The sequence below is a fragment of the Motacilla alba genome, chromosome 11 (genome assembly GCF_015832195.1).
Source record: "Motacilla alba alba isolate MOTALB_02 chromosome 11, Motacilla_alba_V1.0_pri, whole genome shotgun sequence".
Taxonomy (NCBI): Eukaryota; Metazoa; Chordata; class Aves; order Passeriformes; family Motacillidae; genus Motacilla; species Motacilla alba.
In genome coordinates, this window is record NC_052026.1 from 19,845,657 (window position 1) to 19,872,663 (window position 27,007).

Sequence of the window (27,007 nt, forward strand, 5' to 3'; positions counted from 1 at the left end):
TAACCTACTAATTAGCGTCACGTAACAACCTCGGGGGATTAGAGAGAAGGAGTTTGAAGCTCCAAGGCCAGCTCCTGCCAACCATATTCACGCTGGCCCTTGTCCACCACAGCATCTCCCGGGCCAGCCAGGAGCCCCCGGAATCAGCCCTGGGCACCAGGAGAGCCCTCGGAGCCCAGAAAGGTTGAGATGCACAGACCAGCTTGGAGAGCTGGTGGGGTTTCTCCCTCTCTTATTCCTCCAAGAGCACTCAGGGGAGGAGATGGACACACAGGGAGAGAAGTGGACAAAGAGAGAGAGACTGGAACACAAAGGGAGGGAGTTGGGCACCCAGGGAGGGAGCAGGACTCCCAGGGAGGCAGTGGGACCACAAGGAGAGCAGGGCCCCCAGCGCTGCTGGGGACCACCAGCTTTGACCCAGCCTCGCTCAGCCTTCCCAGCTCCCAGACAGAGCCGTCAGAGGCCAAAATTATCTCAGCGCGCTCCGAGATTTGTATGGAGCCCCAACTCTCCCTGCCGATGACTAAAGGCCTGGAAACCACAGCTGCACCCCAAGCCAAGGGACTCAAGTGACAGCGTGACATCCAGCTAAGGAAACCAGCCACAGCAGGAGCAGCGGGCAGAGGGAATTCTGCGCTCCCTGCACCTCCCAGCTGCTCTCCAGCAGCGCTCCCTGTCCCACGGCGCAGCCAGGGACCCGTCGGTGCGGATCCATCCCGGCAGAGCCCGAGGCAGGTGGGGAGCGCCCGGCCCCACGCCGGCAGTCTGGTGCCGTTGAGTCAGCCGTGACTCAGCCGTGGCTCAGCGCCGCAGCCGCGGCACCGCTGCGCCAGCCGCCCGTGCCCACCTCTCCTGCCAGGTGCCTTCCCAGCAGGACCGTTCCCTTCTCCCCGCCGCTCGCTCTCTGCGTGTTTGTTAATACCCCAATTATCCGGGACCGCTGGGTTTGAAGCCCCCTCCCGGCGCGGCACACGGCCGGGGAGCTGCAGGCGGCCTCGCGCGCGGCTGGAGGTGCCGGGAGCAAAGCTGGCTGTGCTCGTTCAGCGGCTGCCAGGCAGCACGTAGGCTCTGGGCAGCGCCTGTGGATGTGGGGAGATGCCACACGAGGGAAGGAGAAGGAAGGAGGAGAAGTCTGAGGCACAGAGATGCTGCTCCCACAGTGCTGGAGCTGTAACATGCACAGTCTGGAGGCTCACGGCTCGATGCCATTTTTTTTTTCCCAAAGACAGTTTATTTAGTTAACTCTGAGGAACCCGAGAGCCAGAATTGTTGCTCTAGAAACCATTTTGAGAAAGATTATTTTAAAAGATTTAGCTCTGAACCAACTGTACCCAAACCATGGGCTCAGCACAGTGCTGGCCAGTAGTGCCTCTGGGAGCCCACAGAATCCTGGAATACTTTAGGTGGGAAGGGACCTTAAAGCTCATCCTGTCCCACCCCCTGCCACGGGGGGACACCTTCCACTATCCCAGGGTGCTCCAAGCCCTGTCCAACCTGGCCTTGGACTCATCATGGGATGGGGCAGCCGCAGGTGCTCTGGGCACCCTGTGCCGGTGCCTCAGATATCCATCCCATCTACCCCACAACCATCCTGCAGCAGCAGCTGCTGCCCCACATCTGGCCCGGGCAGGTTGTGCTGCCCTTCCACAGGAGATAAACACACCTCTGATGTTTCTCACCCCAGATAGAGAGCCCCTAAGTCAAGGCTGAGCCAGAGCCATCCAGGAAAAAAAGCAACACACACCGTGTGCTAAGGAAAATGAGTCACTGCAACACATCAGGATGAGGATCCACACTATTGTTTAAACACTTGAAGAGGAGAAAAATACCCCACTAGAGGCAAGGAGAGAGCTCTGCTAGCTCCCACGTCCTTACAGCTGAATTCCACATGGCTGTGGAACATCCTGGCACACCCCCTCACGCACACACAGCAGCCCATGGACACAGCCTGGGAAGCAGGACCACGTTACATAAACCACCCGGGGTCAGCCAGCAGCGATGGTGCAATCCCACTGCTCTGAGGGCTGGGAGCAGAGCTGAGGAGCAGAACAGGCAGCAGCAGCCTCCCCCTCCTGCAGGAACATGGGAACACAGCAGCCTTTGTTCCAGACAAAAGCCTGTCCTGCATGTCACACCTGTGTCCTCAGCCAGGTGCCACTGATGGCACCAGCACACTCGGGGGGACCCCTCCACCCCAGAATGTGCAGCTTCTGAGCACCACAAACACGTCTGTACCTGCCTCTACCTCGAGCCAGGCCAAGGACCACACAGGCATGAAACACCCCACAGTCACATGGGGTGGTGCAAGAGCAGAGCAAGGTGCCAGGAAGTCTCCTATCTCCAGCACTGATTCCTGCTGGAGTGAACGATGTCAGGAAAGAGAAACAGGCTCCTGCTAAGCACCAGTCTGACTGTGCACACTGATTCCTGCTGGGATCTCCAACCCCGTGGTTGAGTCACTTCCTCCCCAGTCCCCACCAAACAGGTTGCCTGCACCTCCCATACACCCTCCAAGAGTTTGGGAGAGCCCAGTTTGTCTTTAAATGGGCCTGTGAGTGCCATGACCCTCTCCGGGTCTCCTCTGGGAGCTGGGCTGCTGCCACCCCTCAGCTCACCCACTTCCCCAGGAAGGATGAGCTCTGCAGAGGAAGAGGAAGAGCTCTGCAGAGGAAGGAGAGGACGTGTCTGAGATAAGAGTCACATGGCCATGAAAGCACAGGGGTAACAGGCGAGCCCCTGAGCAGGGGGGTCTCATGGGCTGCTGCTCCCACCCAGCAGCCACAGCCTCTCCCAGCAGCTCTCTCTGCTCTCCTCTGCATTTGGTTTCCTTCTCGCTGCTGTCAGTGCAAACATTTCCAACATCTCTGCAGCCAGACAGAGACTGGAGCCCTGGGAAAAGCAGATCCCTGTCATGACATTCCAGCTGTCACGAGGGTCAGACAGCCCTGCAGAGAGTTTGGGCTTCAACTCTCAACCCAGCACAGAATGAGGCACAAACACCCTTGACAAAGAGCAGCTCCAGCTCTGGTTCAGCAGCTCTGCCTGGCCCCAGCCACCCCTGCAAAGGTGACACCCCAAGGGAGACCCCACAGCAACCCAAAACCTCACAAATGGCCAACATGTTTAAGAGAACTAATGAACGTTTGGAAACTCTCTCCCCAGACAGGGAGTCCAGGAACACAAACCCATGGAGACACTGGGCCACCCTCAGGGCACGTCACCTCTGTGTGTCCTGCCCCTGGAACAGCCCTCTCAGCTGCAGTGGCACTCCTGGCCCTCCCAGATCTGCCCTGCTGACTCCTGACCCAGAGCAGACACATCCACCTGCCAGGCTCACCACACAGCAGCACCAGACACAGCCCTTGTGCCATTTTCAAGCACGTTCCCAACTTTTAGCCCGTTTTATCTCTTTACACAACCACTGAGCTTTACCTGGCCACAACTATTTCCAAAGTCACATTACTTAGGGATGTACAGTAAGGACCCACACAAACCTCTGCCCAGAAATCCACAGCTCAGCCCCTTACAACCAAACAATACCATTTTCTCCATGTTCAGAGCTTTGTGACAGCTCTTGCCAACTGCTAACAAATCCAACAGCCCATCCAGGAGCCTCAAGCACCAGTCACTCTTCTGCTACGAGACTGACCTGCTTGACCAGATTCTACTTGCTGATTTTCTTTTGAAGACTACTCAGCTTTATTCCCTTGTTTTCCAAGTTGTCACAAGCAGACCCTGCTCCATGGCTTGTCCCAGCCACAGTTCCTGAACTGGGATAATCAGAAACAAGGAAAACAGACAAGAGCTGAAGGAAGGGGGGGCAGTCTCCTCACACAGCCATGCCTTTGTCCACCTACAAACATCACTAAGAACAGATGTGCACGTGTGGAGCAGAGCAGCTTTCCAGTCCCTTGTCCACACACCTCTTCCATCAATTAAAAAATACAGGGAATCTGGTACAACACTTCCCTATGGACTGGCTGCACTCTGCATCCTGTGTGCTCCCCAGCAGCCCCAACAGCCAGGGTCTGAGGGTGGGATGTGGCATTTCTGTACCTGTATCCGAGTCTTTTTGATCTCCATTTGTTCCGACAGTGAAAGGCAGCTTGCGTTTGGTCGCTCGCTCTTTCACCTCTTTGCCGCCATCGCTCCGGTCCAACTTTGGAGTCTTGGTTAGAGAAACTTTATCTTTATCCTGGAAAGAAAAGAGACCAAAGTCAACAAGAGCCTTCTCCACACTGTGCTCACCTGATTCCCCAAGTCCTGCCCAGGCCTCATATAACAACACCCCTTCCCTTTCTGCAGTGGGTTTGCCAAGGCAGCCTCCACCACGATACAAAGCTCTACCAGACCCAGAGAAGAGCCAGGCCAATCAAGGCTGCTGTGTGGCGCCAAATTCCAACCAATTCTTGTGAAAAACGAAGCCAACACTTTGTGTGAAGCTGAGGATGCACATGGCTGCAGGCACAGAGGGAAGGTAGACTGGGATAGGGGAATCTGAGGATTTCCAAATTCAACCACACCACAAGAAAGACCCATTCCTGCTTTGTATCAGTCCCGCTTGTTTGGGCTGGTTTGGATTTTAATATGAAGCAGAAATGCTGTGAACTGCTCAAAAGCAGGGAGAGATTTTGAATGAACATCAGAAACAAAAGTTACAGATACTGAGACAGTATACAGTGAGAAAACCAGTGAAAATCAGTGAGATTTTTCACATGACCAGGGAGAGCTGGTTCCCAGCTCAAACTCCAGGAGTCCAGTGTGCCAGGAATGCACAGCCCCAGGTCATGTCCTGTGTTTTTTGTATGTGAGGAACAGGATTATTTTAAGTGAGCAGTTCTGGACTGACCACTGTGCCCCTGCCTAAACAACAAGGGCAGCACAAGCAGCTTTGTCACAGATCTGATTTCAACAAGCCAGCAAAACCTAGACTCTGCGCTTGAGAGGCACAGTGAGATTAAACACAAGAACCTCAGCACACGAAATCATGCCAGAGCGTGGCTGGAAGCTCAGACCAGCCAACCTAGGAGCATTCCCTTGTTTAGAGAGGCACAGTCCCGCTGCTCGGCCCAGGCAGCTGCTGGCAGGTGGCCCCAGTGCCAGCAGTCACAGGACCGCGGTGTCACTGTCACCATGTGCGTCGCTCCTTCCCCTTTCCATGTCTGTCTGGAGCCCACAGCTCAGCCACAGAGGAAAGAGGAGCCCCTGAGCTGCCCCAGGGGGATGTGTTTGCATCCCTGCACCACAGCCCCGGGGCCGCCCTCCGAGGATGAAGGAAATGGGCTGGGGAATCCCTTTTTTGGTAAAGCAAGAGAAACAAACCTGCCTGACAGGGCTCTGTGGTGGGAGGCAGCCAAGGCACGCTCGGAGCCCCAGCAAGGGCAGCACTGCTGGAGAGCAGCCGCCAAGCACCGGCCCCGCAGCGACGGCACGGAGCCCCCACAGCCAAAATAAACACTCCAGCATTTCCTCCAAACCCTCCAGATTGAAAAGCTTTTGCTTTTTATGCTTTCTGAGGTGAACAAAAATAGTCTGGAGTAAAGAATGATGCCACTTCTACTGCTCTGAGGTGGCAGTGAGGGCAGAGGGCTTCCATCACCTGCCAGGACTGTCATGTTGTGAGCAGGTACCCTGGTCTGTCCTAGTTCTACAACTCTATGAAATATTTTATCAAAGGAATAAAATAAAATGTGTATATTGCCCGAAAAAAAAGCCACCAAATAAATAATGCACTTTTTTTCCAGAGTGGCCATTCACAGTCTGAACTTCTCCTTATATCTACCTGAATAAAAGGCAGCTCTGAACACTTCAGACAGGAGTCTGTGAGGTTCCTCCAGGGTGAAGCAGTCAGGGCACCAAGGCTGTCAGAGTTCAAGAAGCATCTCAATGATGCTCTTAGACATACAGGTAGGTTTTCTGCTGGATTAATGCTGCCTGGGATCTCCGTGCACTCAGGAGTGAGAAAAAGGGGAGGACAGGTAAAAATACAGCTCATTCTAAAAGTGTGAATCATGGAATTGTTTGGGTTGGAAGGGACCTCGGAGTTCATCTCATTCCAAGCCCTGTCCTGGGCAGGGACACCTTCCACTGGCCCAGGCTGCTCCCAGCCCCATCCAAGCTGGCCTTGGGCACTGCCAGGGATCCAGGGGCAGCCTCAGCTGCTCTGGGCACCTGTGCCAGGGCCTGCCCACCCTGACAGGGAAGGATTTCTTCCCAATACCCCATCTAACCCTGCCCTCCTCTGTCAGTTTAAAGCCACGTTGCTAAAATCCCCCCGTGGGAGGAGAGCCAGAGCAGAGGAGCCATGAACAAACCCTCCTGAGAGCAGAGGTGAGCCCTGGCAGCGTCCATGTGAATCCTGGAGCTGGGCATGCTCGGGCAGAGCTTCCTCTGCATCCAGCCCGGGCTGGGAGTGCAGCTCCAGCCAGCTCAGCACAATTCAGCACCAGGCAGCCGAGGAAGCGGCGGCAGCGCCGGCACCGCTTTGAAGATTAATTCCTACAGCAGCACAACGATAACCTTTCCTACTAATTGGAGCAAGGAAGATCCAGACTCTGCTTCCCCCTGGAAAGCAGAGACCTGCTGGGGATGCCTGCAGCACTGGGGGGGACATCAAGGCAGCTGGAGAGTGCAATTCCTGAAAGTTTTCGTTTTCTTATTTTAAGCTTTACTCCCCTAATTATTTCCAATTCTGTAATGAAGAATGCTGTCCTTTACTCAAGTAAAACCTGGTTTCATTTTTAGGCCTTCTCATGTTTAAAGTAAGCTTAGACTCATCGGAATCAGGTTTCACAAATGGAACAAATCCAAATTAGAATCATGAAATCCTGGAATGGTTTGGCTTGGAAGAAACCTCAAAGCTTATCTCATCCCAACCCTTTCTGCCATGGGCAGAGACACTTTCCACTAGATCAGACTGCTCAGAGCCCCATCCAGCCTGGCCTTGACGTTGCAGAGAAACCTGTATGAACAGCCCTGTGTAAGAGCTGGGGCTCTCCAAGGCCGGGACAGGAGTTTGGGGACGGGGAAGAGCCGAGAGCTCAGCAGCAGCAGCAAGTTCCCCTTTGCAGGTGTTAATAAAAGCTGCTTTGGCAAAGGGCAGCCAGCAGCTGCGAGTGCAGAGAAAATCCCCTCCTGCCACATTATACTTGCAGGAGAGTTACTGTATGAGTAACAACCCACCTTGAGCTACTCTTGCAAAAGTGAAAAGATTCATCACAAGCTGCTCTCAGCTGCTGCGGTTGGAGCACAAACCCACCAGGAACCGGCCCCAGCAGCCACCCAGAGTGAGATGCTGCAGGGTGGGGATGGAAGGGCTTCTCCCACCAGCACCACAGACCCCGATACCAATCTGCTCAGGGCACTTGTGACACACGAACTGGCCAAAGGCCAGGCCTCAGAGCAAAAACAATCCTGCGGGGTTTTTTAATGCAGATTTCTGCAAGATAGAGACATTCAGATGGGGCTCTGAGCAGCCTGAAAGATGAGTTTTAAAGTCCCTTCCAACCCAAACCAGCCCATGATTCTATGATTTACAAAACCATGCAAAGAAATCTGGATTTCCAGCCCCATCACCCTGCTCAGACAGAGCCTGACTCCCAGCCCAGGGCTTATGCAGAGACTTGCACTGCCAGCCATGGAAATCCCCAAAGCCCTTTGTTCTCCAAAACGAGCTCCAAGCATTTCAGGTTGTGATGTCAGTAAAAATTAGGCAGCAATGAACAAAACCAGCCCGGGCAGCCTGGCAGGAGAAGCCCAGGAGGGCTCCGAGGCCGGTGCCCCAGGCCATGCCCCACGTCAGACTCCTGCTGTGGGCAAACAACCCATGCTGCAAAAAGCAAATGCTGCCACAGAGGGACTTTCCCTGCCCCAGTGGGTCTGTCCTGGCTCTGCCAGCAGGGAGGGAGAGGGGGCAGAAGGTTCCCAACTCTGTATCACAAAAAGGAATGGACTCAGTTTTACCCAGAAAGCAACTGGATGTGGTGAAAACCAAACAATTCCCTAAATCTGGGCCCCTCGTAGCCTTCCCAAAGGCAGAGCACAACACCAGCACACACAAAATGCCAGAAAGTTTGAATGTGTGTTGTTATCAATGCTGCAATAAAACATGTGGAGCATGGAGGTGACTGGAGCTGAAGCCCCATTCCCGTGAGCCTCGGGCACCAAAGTTTGTAAGAAATATGACCCACTGATGAGCACAGGCTGATTAACTTCACTGAAATGTCATCTCTTCATCACCCAGATTCCCCTGCAGGTTTCACACCCTGGTGGGTGACTCTGTGCTGGACACGGAGCCCAGCACTCACTCACCCAGTCTGGAAAGCCCTGACAGCACAACAGATTCATGAAGATTCACGAAGAACCAAAAAACAAGGACCACGTTCCCTTTTATGAAACAGGGAGAAGGGGAAGGAGAAAAAACTCTGTTTTTTTAACCTCTGCCAGCTCCTACAAGCGAAAACCGGGGTAAGTGCTGTTCTGCTTGGTGCTCACTGCAGCAAAAATGCACTTTTGACTATGCAAGAGGGAGCATTTCCCCATAAAGAGGCAAAGGCTGTGCTGAGCACACGGTGTAACCACGCAGCCAGGCCAGGCCCATCAGGAAATGCTTCTGACAACTGATATAACCCTTGCTGTGGTGCTCTGCTCTGCCTCAGCCATGAGTAATCTCCTGCTACGGGGATCTGTGGATCTAGACCAGAAAGGAGAATTATTCATATATGGCATGCAGATTTTTACAAAAGCCTCCAGGCTGAAGGGAGCAGGAGGAGCCCGGGGGCTGCCAGAGCCCGCCCCGGGCAGGCTTGTGCAGCCTTATAAGGGCTCCACTAACCCTGGGAGAAACAGCTCCCCATCCAACAGCACGGAGCACCCAACGCCCTCAGACACGCTCTTTAATCCACTTCACTCTCAGGGCTGCATCCCACCAGCTCCTAAGTCCCTCCTGTGGACTTAGGGGCAGAGAGCCAGGAGTTCCCTCCTAGATCTCTGCTATGGACAGGCAGAGGCTCACAGCCTCGCCTCCAAGCAGGAGCCCTCTGGAGCAGGGCAGCTCCCCTGGGAGCCTGCTACGTGATGGAGCACGGAACTCAGGTGCAGAAGCTGGTGATCACAGAGTCCTGGAATGGTCTGGGTGGGAAGGGACCTCAAAACTCATCTGGTTCCACCCCCTGTCATGGGCAGGGACACCTTCCACTAGCCCAGGCTGCTCCAAGCCCCATTCAGCCTGGCCCTGGACAATTGTAGGGATTCAGGGACAGCCATAGCTGCTCTGGGCAACCCGTGCCAAGGCCTCAGCACCCTCACAGGGAAGAATTTCTTGCCAATATTCCATATAAACCTCCTGTTTTTCAGCTCAAGGCCAGCCCCCTTGTCCCCTGTGGCACTCAGCTCACTGCAGCATCAGGACCCCGCTCCATCTGCCAGAGCTGCAGAGCCCAGACATGTAAAGCCTGTTTAATGCTAAATCAACTATTGATACTGAGGTCCCATTAAGAGGAGAACACTTGGTTGGCATCACTTTGCCACGCTCTCCCCGTGCCCACGGCGGGTCCCCGTGCCTGACCCCGGCTCTGCCCTCCCTCTCCAGGCTGGCAGGGGAGCTGTGCCAAGCGCCAGCTCGGGCCTTTGAACGTGTTGACAAAGGCAAGATAAATGCAAGGCAGCGGTTGCTGACAGGCAGGTACAACAGCGTCTGCAGGGAGGAGGTCGAAGTGCTTTTCCCCTGAGTCACTGCTCCAGCTCAGCTGCAGAATTAACCAGAAACAGGGCAAAAGCCACTCAGGCTGGAGCTCAGCTCAGCCCCTGGAAGACAAGAGCCTGTGAGCGTCTCCTCTGTTGAAAAAGCCAGAACTGAAGGAGCAGAAGCTCTGCCCTGTCCCCTCTCAGGGGCACTCTGAACGGGAGGCAGGAATTGTGTCCTAGTTCTTTAGGCAGCAGCAGATAACTCCGCTTCCCGGCGTGCCCCGCGCCGCTCGACAAACCTGCTCTGTAAATAACAGGCAGCCTTTAAGCTGCCGGGAGTGGATGGAATAAAATGGGAGCTGATTCATATTCCAACTGATCCTCTCCCTCCCCAAGCACCTGCGCCAGCATTAAGCTTCTTACCCGGCACAGCCTGTATTTACATATCCTGCACTGCTGGGCACAGCCCCCTTTGCCAGGGTAAAGGCTGGCATCTTCCCGATGCTGCCAGGCAGCTGTTCCCCCTCCTGATCCCTGATCCCAGATTCTGCCCCCTCCTAGAAGCCCCACAGCACTCCTGCACTGACCTGCACTTGCAGTGACACAGAGAGGAATGTGGCAGATGTCACCAACCAAATCCTGCCTGGGATTTTCCCGGTGGTTATTTTGTATTTTTCTCCTTTTGTCAGTAATATGAGCTCAGTCATACAAGGAGTTGCTGCCATCACTGGGGTGGGATTGCAGGGGAAGTGACGGAGCTGGGGCTCACCATGCTCAGCTTCAGCTCCCGGGCCTGGCAGAAACTCCCAGGGGAATGCTGAGAAACTGGAGCAAGGAGATGAAAGGGAAGTGGATGAGATTTGCTCCTTAGCAGAATTCAGTAGATGTAGGTTTTCATGTTTATTTAAAGGTAACATTTGCACAGTTTTCTGCACAGCTATTGACTGGAAATGACTGATACTGAGGAGGGGGGGAAAAAGCTGAATGAGAGCAGACTGGGCTCATGCCTGGAGCAAAACGGGATGAAGAGGAGAAGTGTGAAGGTATTTATCCTTAAACTCAGATTTCATCTCAGTAGTTTCACCTAAGCCACGCCAAAAACCAGACAACACCTTGGATCAACTCTCAGAAGCAGCAATTTCAGCAGAGCAACTGCCAGGCTGAGCCAGGTCCAGCGGTGCTGCTGGGGAAAGCCAGAGCAGCCGTGCTGACAAGGACCTGGATTTCCACCCGGAGGAGGAGAAGCTCCTCCCTCACCCAGCACGCACTTGCACCATCACCACATCACTTAGGTCTCCACAGCTGAGTGCAGAAACCCCTAAAAACACACAGAACTTGCAAAAGAGAATCTTCCAAAGCAGCCCCTGCTGCTCAGCCGACTCGGATCCAGGTGAGCACAGCACTTCTCGGGAAGGATGGCAGTCACAGGGAAACAAACCCAACCCCATCAGATGGCAGAGCACCAGCACACCGATGTAAATCCCCAGGTAAGAGCCCAGGGCAGCCTCCTGCCATGTCAAACAATGCCATGGCTTCACGACTCCAGGCTCAAAGAGCAGCACCCCCAAAGGAGGGCAGGTGGCCCAAAGACCTTACCTTTTTCCCCGTTTGTTTCTCCACCATGTCGTTGCTGAGAGAGAAATCTTCTGACTGTGGTGTTTTAGAACACCCACCCTTGGGCATCGTTCTGCCTTCCTTACTTGATCTTCATTTATGCTGCCATCGCCTCATCATCAACCGTCTGTCAGGAGAGAGGAAAAGGGAGGTCAGACATCTCAAAAGGATCTCTCCATTGTGGGGGGAAAAACGAGGCATTTCCCGAGGGGATAAACCCCCTCCCAACCCCTGGATGGCAACACCAGGATGGCATAGCACCATCAAATGTGGAAAAAGCTGCAGCAGGCTCCTGCCACCTTCCCAGAGAGTAACAGAGGTGCTGCGAGGAATCACACGTGGAATCACACAGAATCACTGAGTTTGGAAAAGACCTCTCAGAACACTGAGTCCAACCTGTGCCCAATCCCAGCCCTGTCACCAGACCACAGCACTCAGTGCCACGTCCAGGCCTTCCTTGGACGACACCTCCAGGCATGAGAACTCTGCCATCTCCCTGGCAGACCCTTCCAATGCCTGACAACCCCTTCCATGAACAAATTCCTCCTGATTTCCAACCTGAACCTCCCCTGGCACAGCCTGAGGCTGGTTCCTCTCATCCTATCACTTGTTTCCTGGGAGAAGAGGCCAATTCCAAACTGGATCCTGCAGCTGCAGGCAGGGCTTGTTTCATCTGCAAGGAACAGCCTAGAAGGGATCAAATCCCACCAAAGAGCAACAGCCCTGCTGCTCCTCATCCACAGCATCAGCCCAAGCCCACAAACAGCCTCCTGCAGCGTGGCTCTGTCCTGAACGTGGGGGGACAGCCCTGCACCCCAGTTTGCCACACTGAATTCCCAGACACATTTGCAGAAGCAAACAAATTACAAAACCTCCATCGAAAATGCACTTTCTGAACGTGTTGCCATCGTGAGGCAGGAGCAGAGAGCACGGAGGGCTCGGTGTTCTGGGACTGGTTTGTCAGAGCTCCTCACCCTGCCCTGCACCTTGGCCTGGGAAAGCCAACCTGGAGAGGACAAAGCTCCTGCTCCTCCTGTGTTGCCTGGTTACAGGGCTGGAAGGACAACTGCCATGTGAAATGCAGCGAGGCACGAGCTGGAGCAGGGCTCAGGAACACCAGCTGCAGCCAAAGCCCTTTCAGGTGAACAAGAACATCTCCTCTCCCCAGACCAGAGGCTGGAAAGCATCAGTGGAATGGGATATCTGTGAGGAGTGACACCCAGCAACCCCAACAGCAACTGGGCTCCTGGCCTGAGGCTGGAGTGGCACAGAGAGGAACTTTTCCCAACATAATTGTCACCTGCTAGCTCTAAATTGCACCATTTCCATCTTACAGCAGCAGCTCTGCAGAGCTACAACTGCAGGAAATCGTCCAGGGAGATGGGAATTCTCAGAGAGGAGAGAGAGAAGTCTTGTATTTAGAAGTTCTCTGGAAATCCCTTCAAAATTTCCGTTCCATTTACGCCTCAGAGGCCTTGGGACACTTTGGGTTGGTTTTTTTTTTTTGTTTTCTTTTTGGAGGTGGTTCAGATGCCCCAGCCCAGCCCTGAAGCAGCACAAATTCCCAGACCAAAGCACCAGGCACAGACAGTGCTGGTGTTTCCAGCAGGAGACTTTGCTTCCCAAGGCAGCTGATTCTCCAGCCCAGCTCCTCTCCCTGGCTGTGGGAAGGTTGTCATCCAGATTTAGGAACAAAACTTTGGGAACTGAGAAAACACCTCCTCGTGGCCCCCTGCTCGACACGGGGACAGCTGAGCTTTGGGACAGCCCACCAGAGCCCACAGGGTCCCCTCCATGTGCACATCCACTGGGCCCCTGCAGGAGCAGCTCCAGCCATTCCCAGCCCCAGGAATCTCCCTCTGCCAGGCATCATTAGCCAGCTGGGAACATGGAAAAATTATTTCCCCTCGGTTTCTCTTACAGGGGCTCATTAAGGTGCAGATACAGCAGGCAGGAGCGTGTGCCTGGGAGGAGGCAGGAGCAGAGGACAATATTGCCTTCAATATTCACTGCAAATCTAAGAGGTGGAAACTCAGATGAAGTGCTGGGCGAGGGAAATTTATTTACTCCTTGTAATGGATATTAAACCCAAGCAGCTTCACCTCTGCTCCCAGCAGCAGCCAAAACCCAGCCCCACGTCACCGCTCAAATCCGCTCGCTGCCAACGTATTCCCAAAAAAACCGTGCCCACTCCCAAGTCTTTGTGGCTGCTTGTACCAGGGTAGGCACCTATTCACGTGGAGCTTCCAAAACCTGTTTAACTGAGAAAAGGCCAGACGGATGCCAGATTAATTCTGCGCCCCTTCTGTTCGCGGAGCTGACTCATTACACTTGGAAAGCCGGCTGCCTCTCCGGGTAAACACAGCCCTGGCCTGTTCCACAGCTTGCAGGGAGTATCACATTTGCACAACAATTACCGACAGCGACGCAGCCTTCCTTTCATTTTTAAGCACGTTTAATAAGTTCGTTTCATTTTTAAGCACGTTTAATAAGAGTCAGAGGGGAGGCACAGATTCCTGGCTGGAAGAGCCTTCCCCAGCTCGACACAGCATTTGCAGAGTGGCAAATCTAGGGCTGTAGAATGACAATTTGGCTTCAATCCCTCCTAATTCAGGAGCTGGACGAGCCACCCCCTTTCCACGATGCCCGTCTCAAGCTCACCTCCCTACAGGAGACAACCAGCACCTTCCTATTTCACAAACAATTAACTCAGCTCCTCGGAGGAGCCCATTACATGAGGCTGCACAAAACCAAGTGGGAGACCGAGTGAGCTCAACAGAATATAATCCCTCGTACTCCTCCAGGAAAACAAAGGAGCTGTTTACCCCTGGCCAGGGGCCAGCCCTGGCTGCGTGCGTGGCCAGCCCGGTGCAGACCCTGCTGCTGGCGAGGCTGGATCCCACACAACCCCCTGGGAAAGGGGTGAATGGACAGGGGGAGCCTGCCCTGGGATGGACCGGCCTGGCTATGGCAGCTCCTGCTGTTTCAGGATGGCTGGGTCCAGCAGGGAAGGCTGTGGTGGTCCCAGCCCACGGAGTATTGCCAGCTGGGAGAAAGCTGGAAGAGCAGGGCTGACAGCCAGCCCAGTCACCCTGCTCTGGACTGGGGGCCCTCCTGGTCCACCCTGGCCTGGGTGGGGGTCAGAGCCCCCACAGCACCCCGAGCACCCTCGCAGAGGACGGAGGAGCAGGGCTGTCTGGAACACAACCAGGAGCAGGGCTGGAGCCAAGCGCAATGGGGCTGGGAATGGCAGGGCTCAGCAGAGCCAGCCCCGGGCACACCCACCCACGATCGTCCCCTGGCCCCTCACTGGGCCAAGGAAACAGTTGAAAATGGTTTTTATTTTGCCCAGGGCATACCAAGTCCAAGCCACACACTGAGACCAAATATGTCTGTGAAGGACCTCAAAAGGCCACGGTCCCGAAAGGGATGGAAGGGAAGGGGGTGTCATCTGCCCCTTGGAGAGAGGAGGAGGAGGAGGAAGAGGATGAAAGCACTGCTGGCTTCAACCCCAGGACATCTGGGCAGCCGGGAGGCAGCGTGGGAGCAGTGGCACCCATTAGCCAGGACAGGCTCCCAGTGAAGACAAAGGGCAAACTGGGACAGGGACAAAGAACAAGGACACAGCCCACAGACAGACTCCAGCCCTGCCAGACAACACCAACACTGGGCTTGACAGGAGAGCAGCTCCTCATTAACCAACCCTACAGACACTTGAACTCCCCATCCCTACCCCTCCTGCTTCATGGACCCAGTGAGCAACACCCCAACATCCTTATGTGTGCCATGGGCAGGGACAACTTCCACCGGACCAGGGTGCTCCAAGCCCCTTCCAACCTGGCCTTGGACACTTCCAGGGATGGGGCAGCTTCTCTGGGCAGCCTCCCCACCCTCACAGGAAAGAATAAAGAACATTTCCAGATGTACATCCAAGGGGAATGACAGCCTTTCCTGGACCCAGCCCTCCATCCCTGCCCTCCCGCAGAGCAGCCAAACTCCTGCCATTCAGTGTGAAGCCACAACAAATGAGCTCATGCCCACGATCTGTGCACTGCAGCCTGCCTGTACCCCGCCAGCTTGGAGTAAAAAAGATTGTGGAGCCTTCTTTAAATGCCAGAATAGGAGGGAGCTGGCTGGAGGCTCCTGCCCATGCAAACCCCCCGATGCAATTAGAGCCCCAGACATTATTTGCACAGATCCAACACATTTGTTTGGTCTGAAAAGGTTGGAATAGGAACAAGCCTGTGAAAAATGAGAATTTTAATACTTCAGCCTCCTTTTAAGGATGCTGTCTTAAATCTTCTTTGAAAATTGCCTTCGATTAATAACTCACACCCACAATTTGACACTTGTCCTCCAGCTCTGGAAAGCAGAGGCAAAAAACCAAGAGCTGATGTCTTTCAACACACAGAACCACTGAATCCCAGAAAGGTTTGGAAGTAACCTCAAAGCTCATCCCTTTCCACTCCCTGCCACGGGCAGGGACACCTTCCACTAGAGCAGGTTGTTCCAATCCCTACCCAACACCTCCAGGGACGAGGCAGCCACAGCTTCTCAAAAACACCACTGTCCCAGCCTCAACCCAGCCCTGCTGCGCGCTCAGGCTGCTCCACCAACGCGTCCCCAGCACCTGCCCTGCCCCAGCATCATCCTCCACCTGCCTGGCCAACACGAGCCACAGCCAGTCCCTAAACCTGCCTGTGAGCAGCAGAAGGACGTGCAGTCTGGGGAACAAGGAACAATTGCTCTTTGTGCTCCAGATCAGCTCCGGAAGAGCGAAGTCCACGGCCTTCCACGGTGAGTACACACGGCCAGGAGCAGCAGGAGCCCTGCAAACCTGCACAGCAAACACAGGTGGTTTCCCCAGCACCTGACAATAGGTAATCACAAAGATTAGCTGTTATTGAGCTAGAGCAGTGTGAGGTGCTAGTTCTTAGAGCCAGAACTCAAACCAAGGAGGATGGAGAGCCCGCGTTTCCTGGAGCGCAGTCGGTGGGGCAGCATTGTCACCTGGTGTCACAGCTGGGCTCACCCCGGTCTCACAGCTCCATCATGTCCTCACCTTCAACCCCACATCCTTCCTTACCCTGGGGACCTGTCACCTGTTTGTTCCTGGCTTTTGAAAGGGAATGTCGCTCCTTATCAGGAGTTCTTAGAGATGACACATCTTTCTTCATCTCTTTCCTGGGCTTCTCCTTTCCTGTTCTCAGTCACTGCCTGGTCCCAAGTAACTGTTCTTTCTTCCACCTTTCCAAAAATATTTATTCTTTACCCCACATATGCTGACCTCCTGATATCCTGCAAGGACTGGCACGGGCAAGGCTTGCTGCTCTCTCAAACACTCACCAGCCAAGTAAACTTACTAAGCTGGAACCACAGAATGCCAGAGTGGGACAGAAGGGACCTTAAAGCCCATCTCATTCCAGCCCTGCCACAGGCAGGGACACCTTCCATACATCAGGGGGCTCCAAACCCTGGCCTTGGACACTTCCAGGGATGGGGCAGCCACAGCTGCTCTGGGCTACCTGTGCCAGGGCCTCACCACCCTCACTGTAACAAAATATAATGATCCTGCCGCCTAAGTTACTTAAATTAAACTGAATTAAATAATATTACTGAATTACAGCAGCTGTTAGTATTTCAATCTTTTGTGGGGACAGATGTCCCTTCCCAGAGTTCCTCAGGACCTGCAGAACACAACACAGTGGAGCAGCTGAGGTTGCACATGGATGTGCACCCGGGTCTCCAAGGATCCCCATTAGGATGATGCTCATGACCTTGCTGGGCACCATGAACGTCCAGCTCCTCCACGGTGCTCCAGCATGGCTCCACACATGAAACCATCCTGGCTAAGGGGTTCAATTTAAACCACAACCCCACACCTGTGACCTCCCAGCATCTCCTCCTGCCCCAGCAAGAGATCAGTGGTCTCCAATTCTGACAACTCAACATATTCCTACTGCACCAAGTGTTGCTATTTAACAGGATTATATTTGGAAATTTCTGCTCAACCACACTGTGATTCAGAATCTTCCAGCTGGGACCATTCTCAGGAGACACAAAATCCAAACTAGAAGAGCTCTGACAGTGCCCTGCACCCACAAGCAGCCACTCGCCTGTGCGGTTTCTCCGGGAGCAATTTTTCCCACAAACCCTTCCCTCAATTATCCATCCACAGCTGCCTCTGGTATTGCTCCATTTCGGGATGCTGCCGATGATCTGGGTCCTGGCCAAGTTACAAAACTGTACTTTGAGTCAGTGCTCGGGGCTGCGGTCTGGGAGCAGGATTAGCTGTGATGTGGAAACCTCTGGAGCAGCCGGAGTGTAACAGCAAGGCTGGAGCAGCACACGGCCCTGCTGCACCACTGCTAGCCAGGGTGGGAAAGCTGGTTATGACACTGTTGTCCTCTCTGGGATGGCTCTGGATCACCAGCTCAGACCAAAACCTGCTGGAGAGGGAGGACTCAGCCCTTCTCCCATCTCCTCTCAGCTTCTGCTGGACACCCATCAGGCTTCAGCCAGGGAAGAGCTGTAACCACATCTGCAACACAGTCACTACCAGAGTTTCTGCACATCAACCTCCTTAAAACAGTGACCAGCTCCACATGACTATTCCCACTGCTGCTGCACACAGGAGGAAAAAACACAGCCCAAACTACCCAGCATAAAGGGAACAAGGGAGAAACGTGACGCTGCTGAGCTGAGATGTCCAGGGAGGATGAAGCCTTCACCTGCAGCTCACCAGGATGTGAGGCGGATCTTGAAGGTCCCACCAGTTGGGAAAAACAGGGATCCCCCAGGACTGCTTTATCCTGGCAGAATTTGACCACCAGAGATCTGCAGAACCAGCTCCATTCCCAGGACCGTTTGGGGAGCTGGGCTCTGCCCCCCGTGCCCAGCATGGAGCCGTGGCTGCGGCTTCCAAGCGCGGCTCGAAGGGTTCAGAGCACCAGCCAAGCCCCAGAAACGAGCCAGACCCGATTTCCAAGACAGAGAAACAAGTGAGCACAGACAATTCCTGACCATCACGGACCAAAGGGTGACAGATGAAGCAGCAGTGGCTGTTGGAGCCCTGGCAGCCCTGTGTCACCCACGCCGCGGTGGCACCGGGGACGCGGGGCTGGCAGGGGCTGCTGGTTCACCCTGCTCCCTCCGCACGGTCCATCTTCCCACGGCTGGCACCAGGGCCCTGTCCCAAGGGGAGGTTGCAGCACCAGCACTGCTCCTATGGAAAGCTGGTGGTGGCTCTGGAGAGTCCCATCTGCTGCTCAGCTGCACAGCAGGAGGGCTGGGGAAGGGAGCAGGATCAAGGATGCGTTTGGGCTCATTTTTGGCTGTTTAAATGAGCACAGGCATCACCATCCTGCGGCTTCATCATTGACAACTCTGTGCCTTGTTCACCCCCTGGGTACTCAGAGCTGGCTCTGACACAGCAGAGCTGAACAGAGACCTGGCCCTGGGAGCCCAGGCTGCCTGAATTCCAGAAATACTCCATATTCCCAGTGTCCGTCTCTGTACGTATGTGTGTGCATGGACACACACACATTTCATGGACACACAGCCCCCAGTAAAACCCCACTGAGACTCACTCCTGTCCTGCCCAGTTTTTGGTATCAGTGAGTCCACATCTAGGACAAGAAACAGCCTTAACTACAAATAAACCACATGACTTAAGCTCTTAAACCCGAGAGGAGATCACAACCAAGCACATTCATTACATAAGAGAGAAACCAAAAATATTTTGCAAAAGGTGCCATGACCCAACAGGGTACTTCAAGTCGAGAGACCCTCCTCAACTGAGGGCTCTGCAACACCAGCTACCCCCCCACTGAAATCCCTGCTTGAGCCTTGGGGGATTTGGACAAAAGTTTTGGGATGATTGTGTTTATATCTGGTTTCAGCCCGTGATGTCGCAACAGCCAAGTAACATCTTCTCCCAGCTGTGAGCTGAAAAATCCATGGTAATGGCAGCAAAACATTCCTATTCTCCCATTCTTGCACAATTCTTCCCAAGACCCTTCTTTCCATCGCAGCATCCCTGCGCTTCCTCCCAGTGTGGGAACCTCAGAAATATTTTTGGTGGATTCAGGAACAAGGTCCAGACAGAACAAATCTCACACAGGGGCCCTGAAGGCATCAGGCTTTGGGGAAAACCCAGCACAGAACTTCAGTGATTTCCTCATATTTGGGGTCTGCAGACCCAGGAGTTTTGTTTTCCTGGTTCTTCTTTCTCACTGAGGCCAGTGGCTTCCAGATTCCAGACTCACATTTGATCCACGTACAAAACACTTTGCAGCAGCACTGGGATTTGTTTGCCATGTTACTGTCAGCTTTTAAATGACAGGGCAATGACTGAACAGACATGGACAGAAGGCCAGGTTGAAATGGGCTTGGAGCAACCTGGTCTAGCAGAAGATGTCCCTGACCGTGGCAGGGGGTGGGATGAGAGGAGCTTTGAGGCCCTTTCCCATCCAAACCATTCCATGATTCTAAGAGAAGACTGATTCATAGCTCACATTAAACTGGAATTCTGTAAGCTAAGCCAGGAAGGCACCTGGGGAGATGAGGAAAAGCCTGGGCCATGAGAAATTCCAGCCTTGTGCCAGGGCAGCACTCGGCAGGGAAGCCCTTCTCCCGAGCACACCACGCACCACGGAGCAGCTCGGCACGGCGCCAGGGCCGGGCAAGCACCGGGCTCCAGCCGGGTCCACAGCTCCAGGCAGGCAGCAGGGAAGGGCAGGGAAGCAGAGTGGGGGCCTGGAAGGGCTGCTGTGCACATTTCTGGGCTCACTCAGAGCGGGCTCCCCTCGTCCTCAGCTGCAGGTGCTCCCTCCCAGCAGCAGAACCGTCACCACACTTTCTGTACCGCTCCACAAGCCATGGCTCCCTGAGCCCTGACACCAGCAGTGGATTTCCTGATTGTTTCAGCTCGAGCTGGAAGCTGAGCTCCAGCTGGAGCTGTGCTGCTGACGACAGCCCATCACCACCGAACGAGCTGTGTGACAGGAAAGCGCTTGCCGCGCTTCCGTGGGGCTCTGCGTGCCACAGCCAGCACGGCAAACACAAATCCTGAGCTCCTGCAAGCAAGCCACACACCCTCTGCTGCCAGGGGTATGGGGAGAAGCACCGTGCCCATCACCTTCCCCACTTCAGCTCTTCTTGTTCCAGAAGCCAAACCTCCCGTCCAGTTTTCCCATTTCTGCTCCAGCACACGGTGACTCGGCTCTGGTGGTGCCAGGAGGCTCAGGCCGGGCTCAGGAGGCTCAGGCCGGGCTCAGCTCTGTGCCAGGAGGCTCAGGCCGGGCTCAGCTCTGTGCCAGGAGGCTCAGGCCGGGCTCAGCACTGTGCCAGGAGGCTCAGGCCGGGCTCAGCACTGTGCCAGGAGGCTCAGGCCGGGCTCAGCTCTGTGCCAGGACCCTGGCTGGCCGCACGTCACAGCCCAGGGGAAGGGGCCATCCTGGGCCAGGGGCTGGCAGGGAGGTTTGGGCACAGGACAACCCTGCTGCTTGTTTGTAAATACTCAAAGCAAGGTAAATTCTCCACAAACCTGCAGCTTTCCATCTCCCAAATCACACAGCTTTTGAAGGAGCTCTACTGTATATAAAGACACAGGAATTTACCAAAAAGGGTATGTTCTTGAATGGGGGAAACTCCGTTTTCTCTACAGAGCTCTTGTTGAAGGTGCCGTGGGGAGCTGTAAGAACAGATCTGCTTTAACAGATTTTTCTCTAAGGACATGAGTCCCCAAAAAACAAAAACCTGAGAGCCCCTCCTGATTTGCAGCCCACAGAAGTGACACGAGGCCTCTGGTAAAACAATTTGTTATAGAGCTGTTGCTTCAACACTGGCCAAAACCTGTGAATACCCAGAGAGGTTGTGGATCCTCCATCCCTAGAAGTGTTCAAGGCCAAGTTGGACAGGGTTTGGATCAACCTGCTCTAGTGGAAGGTGTCCCTGCCCATGGCACAGGGTGGCACAAGATGAGCTCAAAGTCCCGTCCAAACCAAACTACTCCATGACTCTGTACTTCTAGGAATACCTGGAGCACCTGACCAGACACGTGCTGTGGTGGGACATGTGTGGCCCTGCTGATGTCCCATCACAGCTAACCCAGGAGCCCCAGCATCTCCCAAAAGGCAAAGCTCAGACAACACATACGTGTGGCAAACTGGGGGGAAAAAAACCCAACAGATTCTCTGCCGCCTCCTTGTCTTCCTTAAAAAGCAAGGTCTGTCTCCCAGCTGCCTGCTGGATCCGCCTGCCTCCCCCAGGCTGAGCAGCCCGGGGTGAACACGTGGCACTTGGTAGCAGAATTTGGAGAAGGGAGGGATCAAAGCCAGGCTTTGTGACCCTGGCAGGGGGAAAATAAGCTGGGAGTGACAGGAACCTCTACCCCAAAAGCAACCCAAAGCCAGGGTGTAGCCACACCAAAATAACATGTCAAGGGATGCATGGATCCAAGCCTTGGAGCAGGATCATGAGAATCCAGGTAGGAATGGAACAATGGGAGCAGTACTATTCACTGCTGGTCCCCAGGTCTGTGCCAGGCCAATGTGGCACACCTGGCACACAGCACACAGTCGCAGCAGGATCACAGCAAGCAAAAGGGAACCACGGCCTCGAGAGCTGAGCACAGCCAGCTTCTCCCTGTGATCTGAGGGCGGAACCCTCTCACAAACTGGAGTGGAACCCTGGCAGAACCTGGCTCAGGAGCACACAGCCACGCTGAGTTCCCCCTGCACGTGAGGGCAGATGCTGCTGGGTGCCCACAGAGGGCTCATCCTGGGGGCCTTGGGACAAGGACAGGAGTGTCAGCCTTTGGCAGATTTTTGTGCTCTTGGCTCAGTCCTTTACCTGTGTGGTGAACTAGGGACACAGAAACCAACCCGACCACATCTTGTCCCAAACTGATTCTGCCCCCTAGCCAAGGTGAGGGAGATGGGACTGTCAGAGCTGCGGTTCCCAACCACTGCACAGTGAAGCTCATTTATCCCTCCAGAGAATCCCAGAGACTGGGCAGCTTCACCAGACACCTCCTGACTGAAACCTGCCCAGCAGAGCCTGGCCAGCTCCAGGGAGCACTGCCCTGTGCTCCTGGGAAACACCGAGGTTCACGTACCACACACCCGGGCTGGGGGACACGGGACTCGGGACTTAAAGACAAGCAGCGACAAAACATCTGAATTCACCAATGGGCTCCACGTGATCCCACCACGAGCTCCACAACCTGCAGGAGCAACACAGGAATTTCCTCCTTGGGCTGCTGACCTACTAAACTGGTTGGAATCAGCAGCATCAAACACTCCTTGTCGGAAAGGGGTTTAACAGGCTGGAAAGGGGTTTTACGGCCTGGAAGGGCTTTTACTGCCCGCACGCTCCGCGCTGGCTCTGCAGGGAGCTTTTCTCCTGGCTGGGTACACCCCAGCTCCCTCCGGGCTCTGTTTGCCCACGCCAGCAGCCGGCTGCCCCGGCTGTGCAAACACCGGCCCCGGGAGCCGCCGGCCCCGCCGCAGTATCGTGGCAACGTGGCTGAAGCCGGCTTTGCAAACTCACCAAGTGTGCAAATTAATTTCATTATCCGCTCTTGCACATCATGAGGAGGGAAAACAAATAACCTGCCCGAAAGTACATTCTAGTAATTATTAACACGGCGTCAGCGGAGCCCGGGGGAGCGGAGCGGGACGGGCCAGAAGCAGAGCCTGGCACTGCCTGGCCGCCGGAGCGCTCGGGACTTCGTAAATCTAAAACCCAGCCTCGTGCTGCCTCTGCTCCCTGCTCAGCCCCAGGATTCTCCACACGCCTGGCTGCACCTATGTGTTCTCCCGGCAGTAAAACCGTCCCAGTAACTCAACAGCAAAGCTCTTGGCTTCCAGTTGTTTTTGCTTTCACGGAATCATTGAGATTAGAAAAGACCTCCAAGACAGCAAGTCCAACCCGTGACCAATCCCCACCCTGTCACCAGAGCAGGGCACTGAGGGCCGTGTCCAGGCACACCCTGAACAGCTCCAGGGATGGGGACTCCACCACCCCCCTGGGCAGCCCTGCCAATGACTGACAACCTTTTCCATGAAGAAATTCTTCCCAATGTCCAACCCGAGCCTCCCTTGCACAAAGTCCCTCTTCCCCCAGCAAACGCTCCGGAGCACCCCGAGCTGTCGCAGCTGTACAGAAACCTGCTCTGGCAATGACTAAAACCCAGGTGTGCACTGAGTGTTCCGATTCCTATTTTATTTTACAATAAAAGCCTCCTTCAGCTTGGCAGCGATACTGCTCTGTCCCAGAAATCTCCCTCCCCTCCAAAAATGAGAGCAAACTCTGAGATTTAATACCCTGTAGCACATGATAATTTAATCCAGTGCTGCATGCCTGGATTACAGGACCCCTTCCCTATCCTGACAGGCACAAACCCCATGCTATGGCAAAAGATGTTCAGGGAGCTGGAATTTCTGCTTCAGGGTTCACACAATAATCTTAACTCTTAGAAATCCAAGCCACTCCATTGTCCCCCCGATGATGTGGCTGTAGATGACAATGAACTCCATGGGCTTGACCCCACCACAAAGCACTCCTGAATGCTGTATCTGTGCCAGGAATTGAGGAGATCCCTCCCTGCCTGCCTCCTGGAGGGCACTTGGAAAGCACCTTCTGAGGCTCTCAGTTTGGGGGGATTTAGTTTAATCATGGAAAACTGAGATGTTCTCAACTTGGAAGAGAGCAGAGCAGAGCACTCTGAACCTATCAAAGCCAGGCTGGACAAGGTTGGGAGGAAGGTGTCCCTGCCCATGGCAGGGGGTGGAACAGGATGAGCTGCAAGATCCCACCCAAACCATCCCATGATTCTGTGATTCTACAGCAGGGCTCCAGCAGATCTTCAGACATTATTAGTAAGCCATTAAGAGACACTGTCAAGACAGATAGGCTTTGAGATCGCTTTCCAAGGCAGTTGCCAGGGACTTTGGGATGCACCAGGTGCTGCAGCAGCAGCTCCATTTTCCCTGCAAGCAGCCTGTCATGTGAGCACTGCTTTAACAGGGACCTCACAGCAAGAACCCAAGATTTTTCCAAGGTGCAGCCACATCCTAAACCCGGCCTGGCATTGCACCATGGCGATGGGACTTAGTCAGAGCCTGGTTTGGATGAGATTCCTGTACAAACCTGCTCCCACGGGAGCACTCAGCTCCCTGCAGGCACAGCCTGGGGAGCACCCCGACGCAGGGGTGCTGATTCACCAGACAGGCTCCTCCACCCCCTGTGCCAGCGCCAGAGGGGCACCAGAGCCCGTGGATCTGTCTGTGCCCTCCTCCCTCCCTGCGCCTTGTTTTTAGCAGGAAAGATCCCAGCTGCATATCCACAACCCTTAAAACAAACTCCCCAGTGGTTCCTGGAGCATTTAATCCCCCATGCTCTCGAGAATATCAACATAAACAGATCTGCACAGAAATTCCTTCATCTTCTTCTACTGGCCAAGGGCTCCTTGTGCTGCTCAGCAAGGCTGGAGAGCGTGGTGGCCTTCAAGGGCTTCCCCAGCCTTCCTCCTCCTCCTCCCACTCCACCAACAGATCACAAACCAAGCCACTGCTCCTCATGGAACCTACGTGCTGCCTGCACACAGAATCCCAGAGTCACTGAGTTTGGAAAAGACCTCCAAGATCCCCACGTTACTACAACCTCCATGGGATCCTCATGCTCCATTCCCACCCTCTCCCCTCCCTCACTGCCCGTCTGGGAAGGTGCAGGTCAAATCCAAAACTGGCCAAATCCAAAGGTACTTGCACATTCCCCTCTATTTCCAAGCAGTTTCTGTATGACTCACACACTGTCACAATCTATTTTCCCTGAGATAAGTCAAAGTGCAGGGATTTGAAGTTAAGTCATCCATTCATGTTGTATTTTCTCCTCTTTCCCTCTCTCCTCAAGACCTCCCCCAGTACATTTTCCAAAAGTGCTTTGTATATCCCTATTCTGCTGGCCACATGGTTTTACAGGAACAGCATTAATCAACACGTTTAATCCAGACTGCTTTTTGGTTTTATGGGTTTTTCTCCTTTTTTAAATCAGCAGTACAGTCTTCCATAGTCTAAGTGGAATCAAAGATCATCCACAACACCATTTCCACCCTCTTCCATTTAAAGACACACTCAGCATTTCTCGAGAGCACAGGCAGGACCTTCACACCACGAGAGGGGTGATTTTCTGCCTTTCTAATGCTAAAAGGCACCTGTTTCTAGTTCTGGGCCATAACACAGTGTCCATAAGCGTGTGTGAGCAGGGAACACTGCAGGTCCAGAGCTGGAAGTTACTTCCATTCCCTCATTACTCTGGATGGATGGAAATTGCTGGATCAGGACACTTCCACCCGCTGGTTTTCTCTCCCATCCTTGTTTTTTTGCATCTTTACATCCTTTTGCATCTTTAACACGTGACCAGCCTTAAGAAGCTGAGTTCTGTCCTCATTTTAGTGCGAGCTCACCACGCTGCTGCTGCCATCAGCCCAAGGGTGTGAGTCACAACCCAGCCTGCACATGAAGAGATTTATTTAAAATTCCAGGGAAAATGTTAACGCCTCGGTGCCGTACGGGGAAAGTCTATCCCACCCCATCCCACCCACTGTGCTGCACCAGCCCCATCACCTGGGGTGGGTGTGCTGAGCCATCGGAGAGCGAGGCTGGAGCTGGAAACATCTCCAGCAGCTGCCCCAGCACACGGGGGCTTCACTGTTCCCATTCAACCCCACCTTCCATGCAGAAGGGAACAACTGCATGAAGTCCAAGGAAAACTCCACTCCAAATACAATTATCCCCAATGTGCTCTGAGCACAAGCTCCTCTCCAGGCAGTCATGGCAGGCTCAGGTTTAAAGGACACCTGAATGTAGCCCCCGTGTAGGAATTATACCTGCCAACAATCTGTAAATAATTGTATTATTATTCACTCATTTTAGCAAATCCTTAAATGGCCTCTCAATCCATAATGGGGCCCATGAGAAACATGGGGACAAACCTTCCTGGTGCAACAGGACAAAGGGTGATGGCTTTAAACTAAAAGAGGAGAAATTCAAATCAGATATAAGGAAGAAACTCTTCCCTGTGAGGGTGGGCAGGCCCTGGCACAGGGCGCCCAGAGAAGCTGTGACACCCACCAGGGTCCCTGGCAGTGTCCAAGGCCAGGCTAAAGGAGGCTTGTAGCAACCTGGGCTAGTGGAAGGTGTCCCTGCCCGTGGGTGGGGGTGGAACAGGATGGACTTTAAGGTCCTTCCAACCCAAACCACTCCATGATTCTGTGATGATTCCATACTGATGCTCCCAAGAGTGGCAGCTCAGCGTGGTGGGACTTGAGGGCCAGGTCCCCAGCTCCCACTTCCAGACTAATCCATCACCTGTCAGAGGTCAAACAGCCCTTGCCACAACACAGCACAAGTGAGAAACTCCTTAAGGCCGCACATCAGCCATGAGTGGTTCAAACGCCACTGACCAAGAGACCCCACCAGGAGCCATCAGAGATGGTTCTCCTGAGCCTCCTGTTCCTACCAGGGGGCCTGCTGCATTCCAGACCATTGCCAAGGCCAACCCAGGCAGCAGAGCAACCTCCTGCAGCTCCTGGCACAGGGGATCACACGGGTTGGCCGCTCCAGCTCTGCATCCCTGGCAGCCACCTCCCGGTGCCGATGGGGATGGTCACGACTCCTGTCGGTCTCTCTAAGCCCTTTCACCT

General features: G+C 54.2%; 1 protein-coding gene across 4 annotated transcripts in view; it reads right to left on the reverse strand.

Annotated features, from left to right (window-relative positions):
- Positions 1 to 27,007, reverse strand: part of ANKRD11 (ankyrin repeat domain 11) — a 130,653-nt gene that overhangs the window by 21,423 nt on the left and 82,223 nt on the right. For all 4 annotated transcript variants that reach the window (XM_038148590.1, XM_038148593.1, XM_038148592.1 and 1 more), the window contains exons 3-4: positions 11,281 to 11,425; positions 4,057 to 4,195 (exon numbers count right to left, since the gene is read on the reverse strand). In XM_038148590.1, the coding sequence (XP_038004518.1) occupies positions 4,057 to 4,195; positions 11,281 to 11,367 (226 nt within the window). In that variant the 5' untranslated portion in view covers positions 11,368 to 11,425. The remainder of the gene's footprint in view (positions 1 to 4,056; positions 4,196 to 11,280; positions 11,426 to 27,007) is intronic.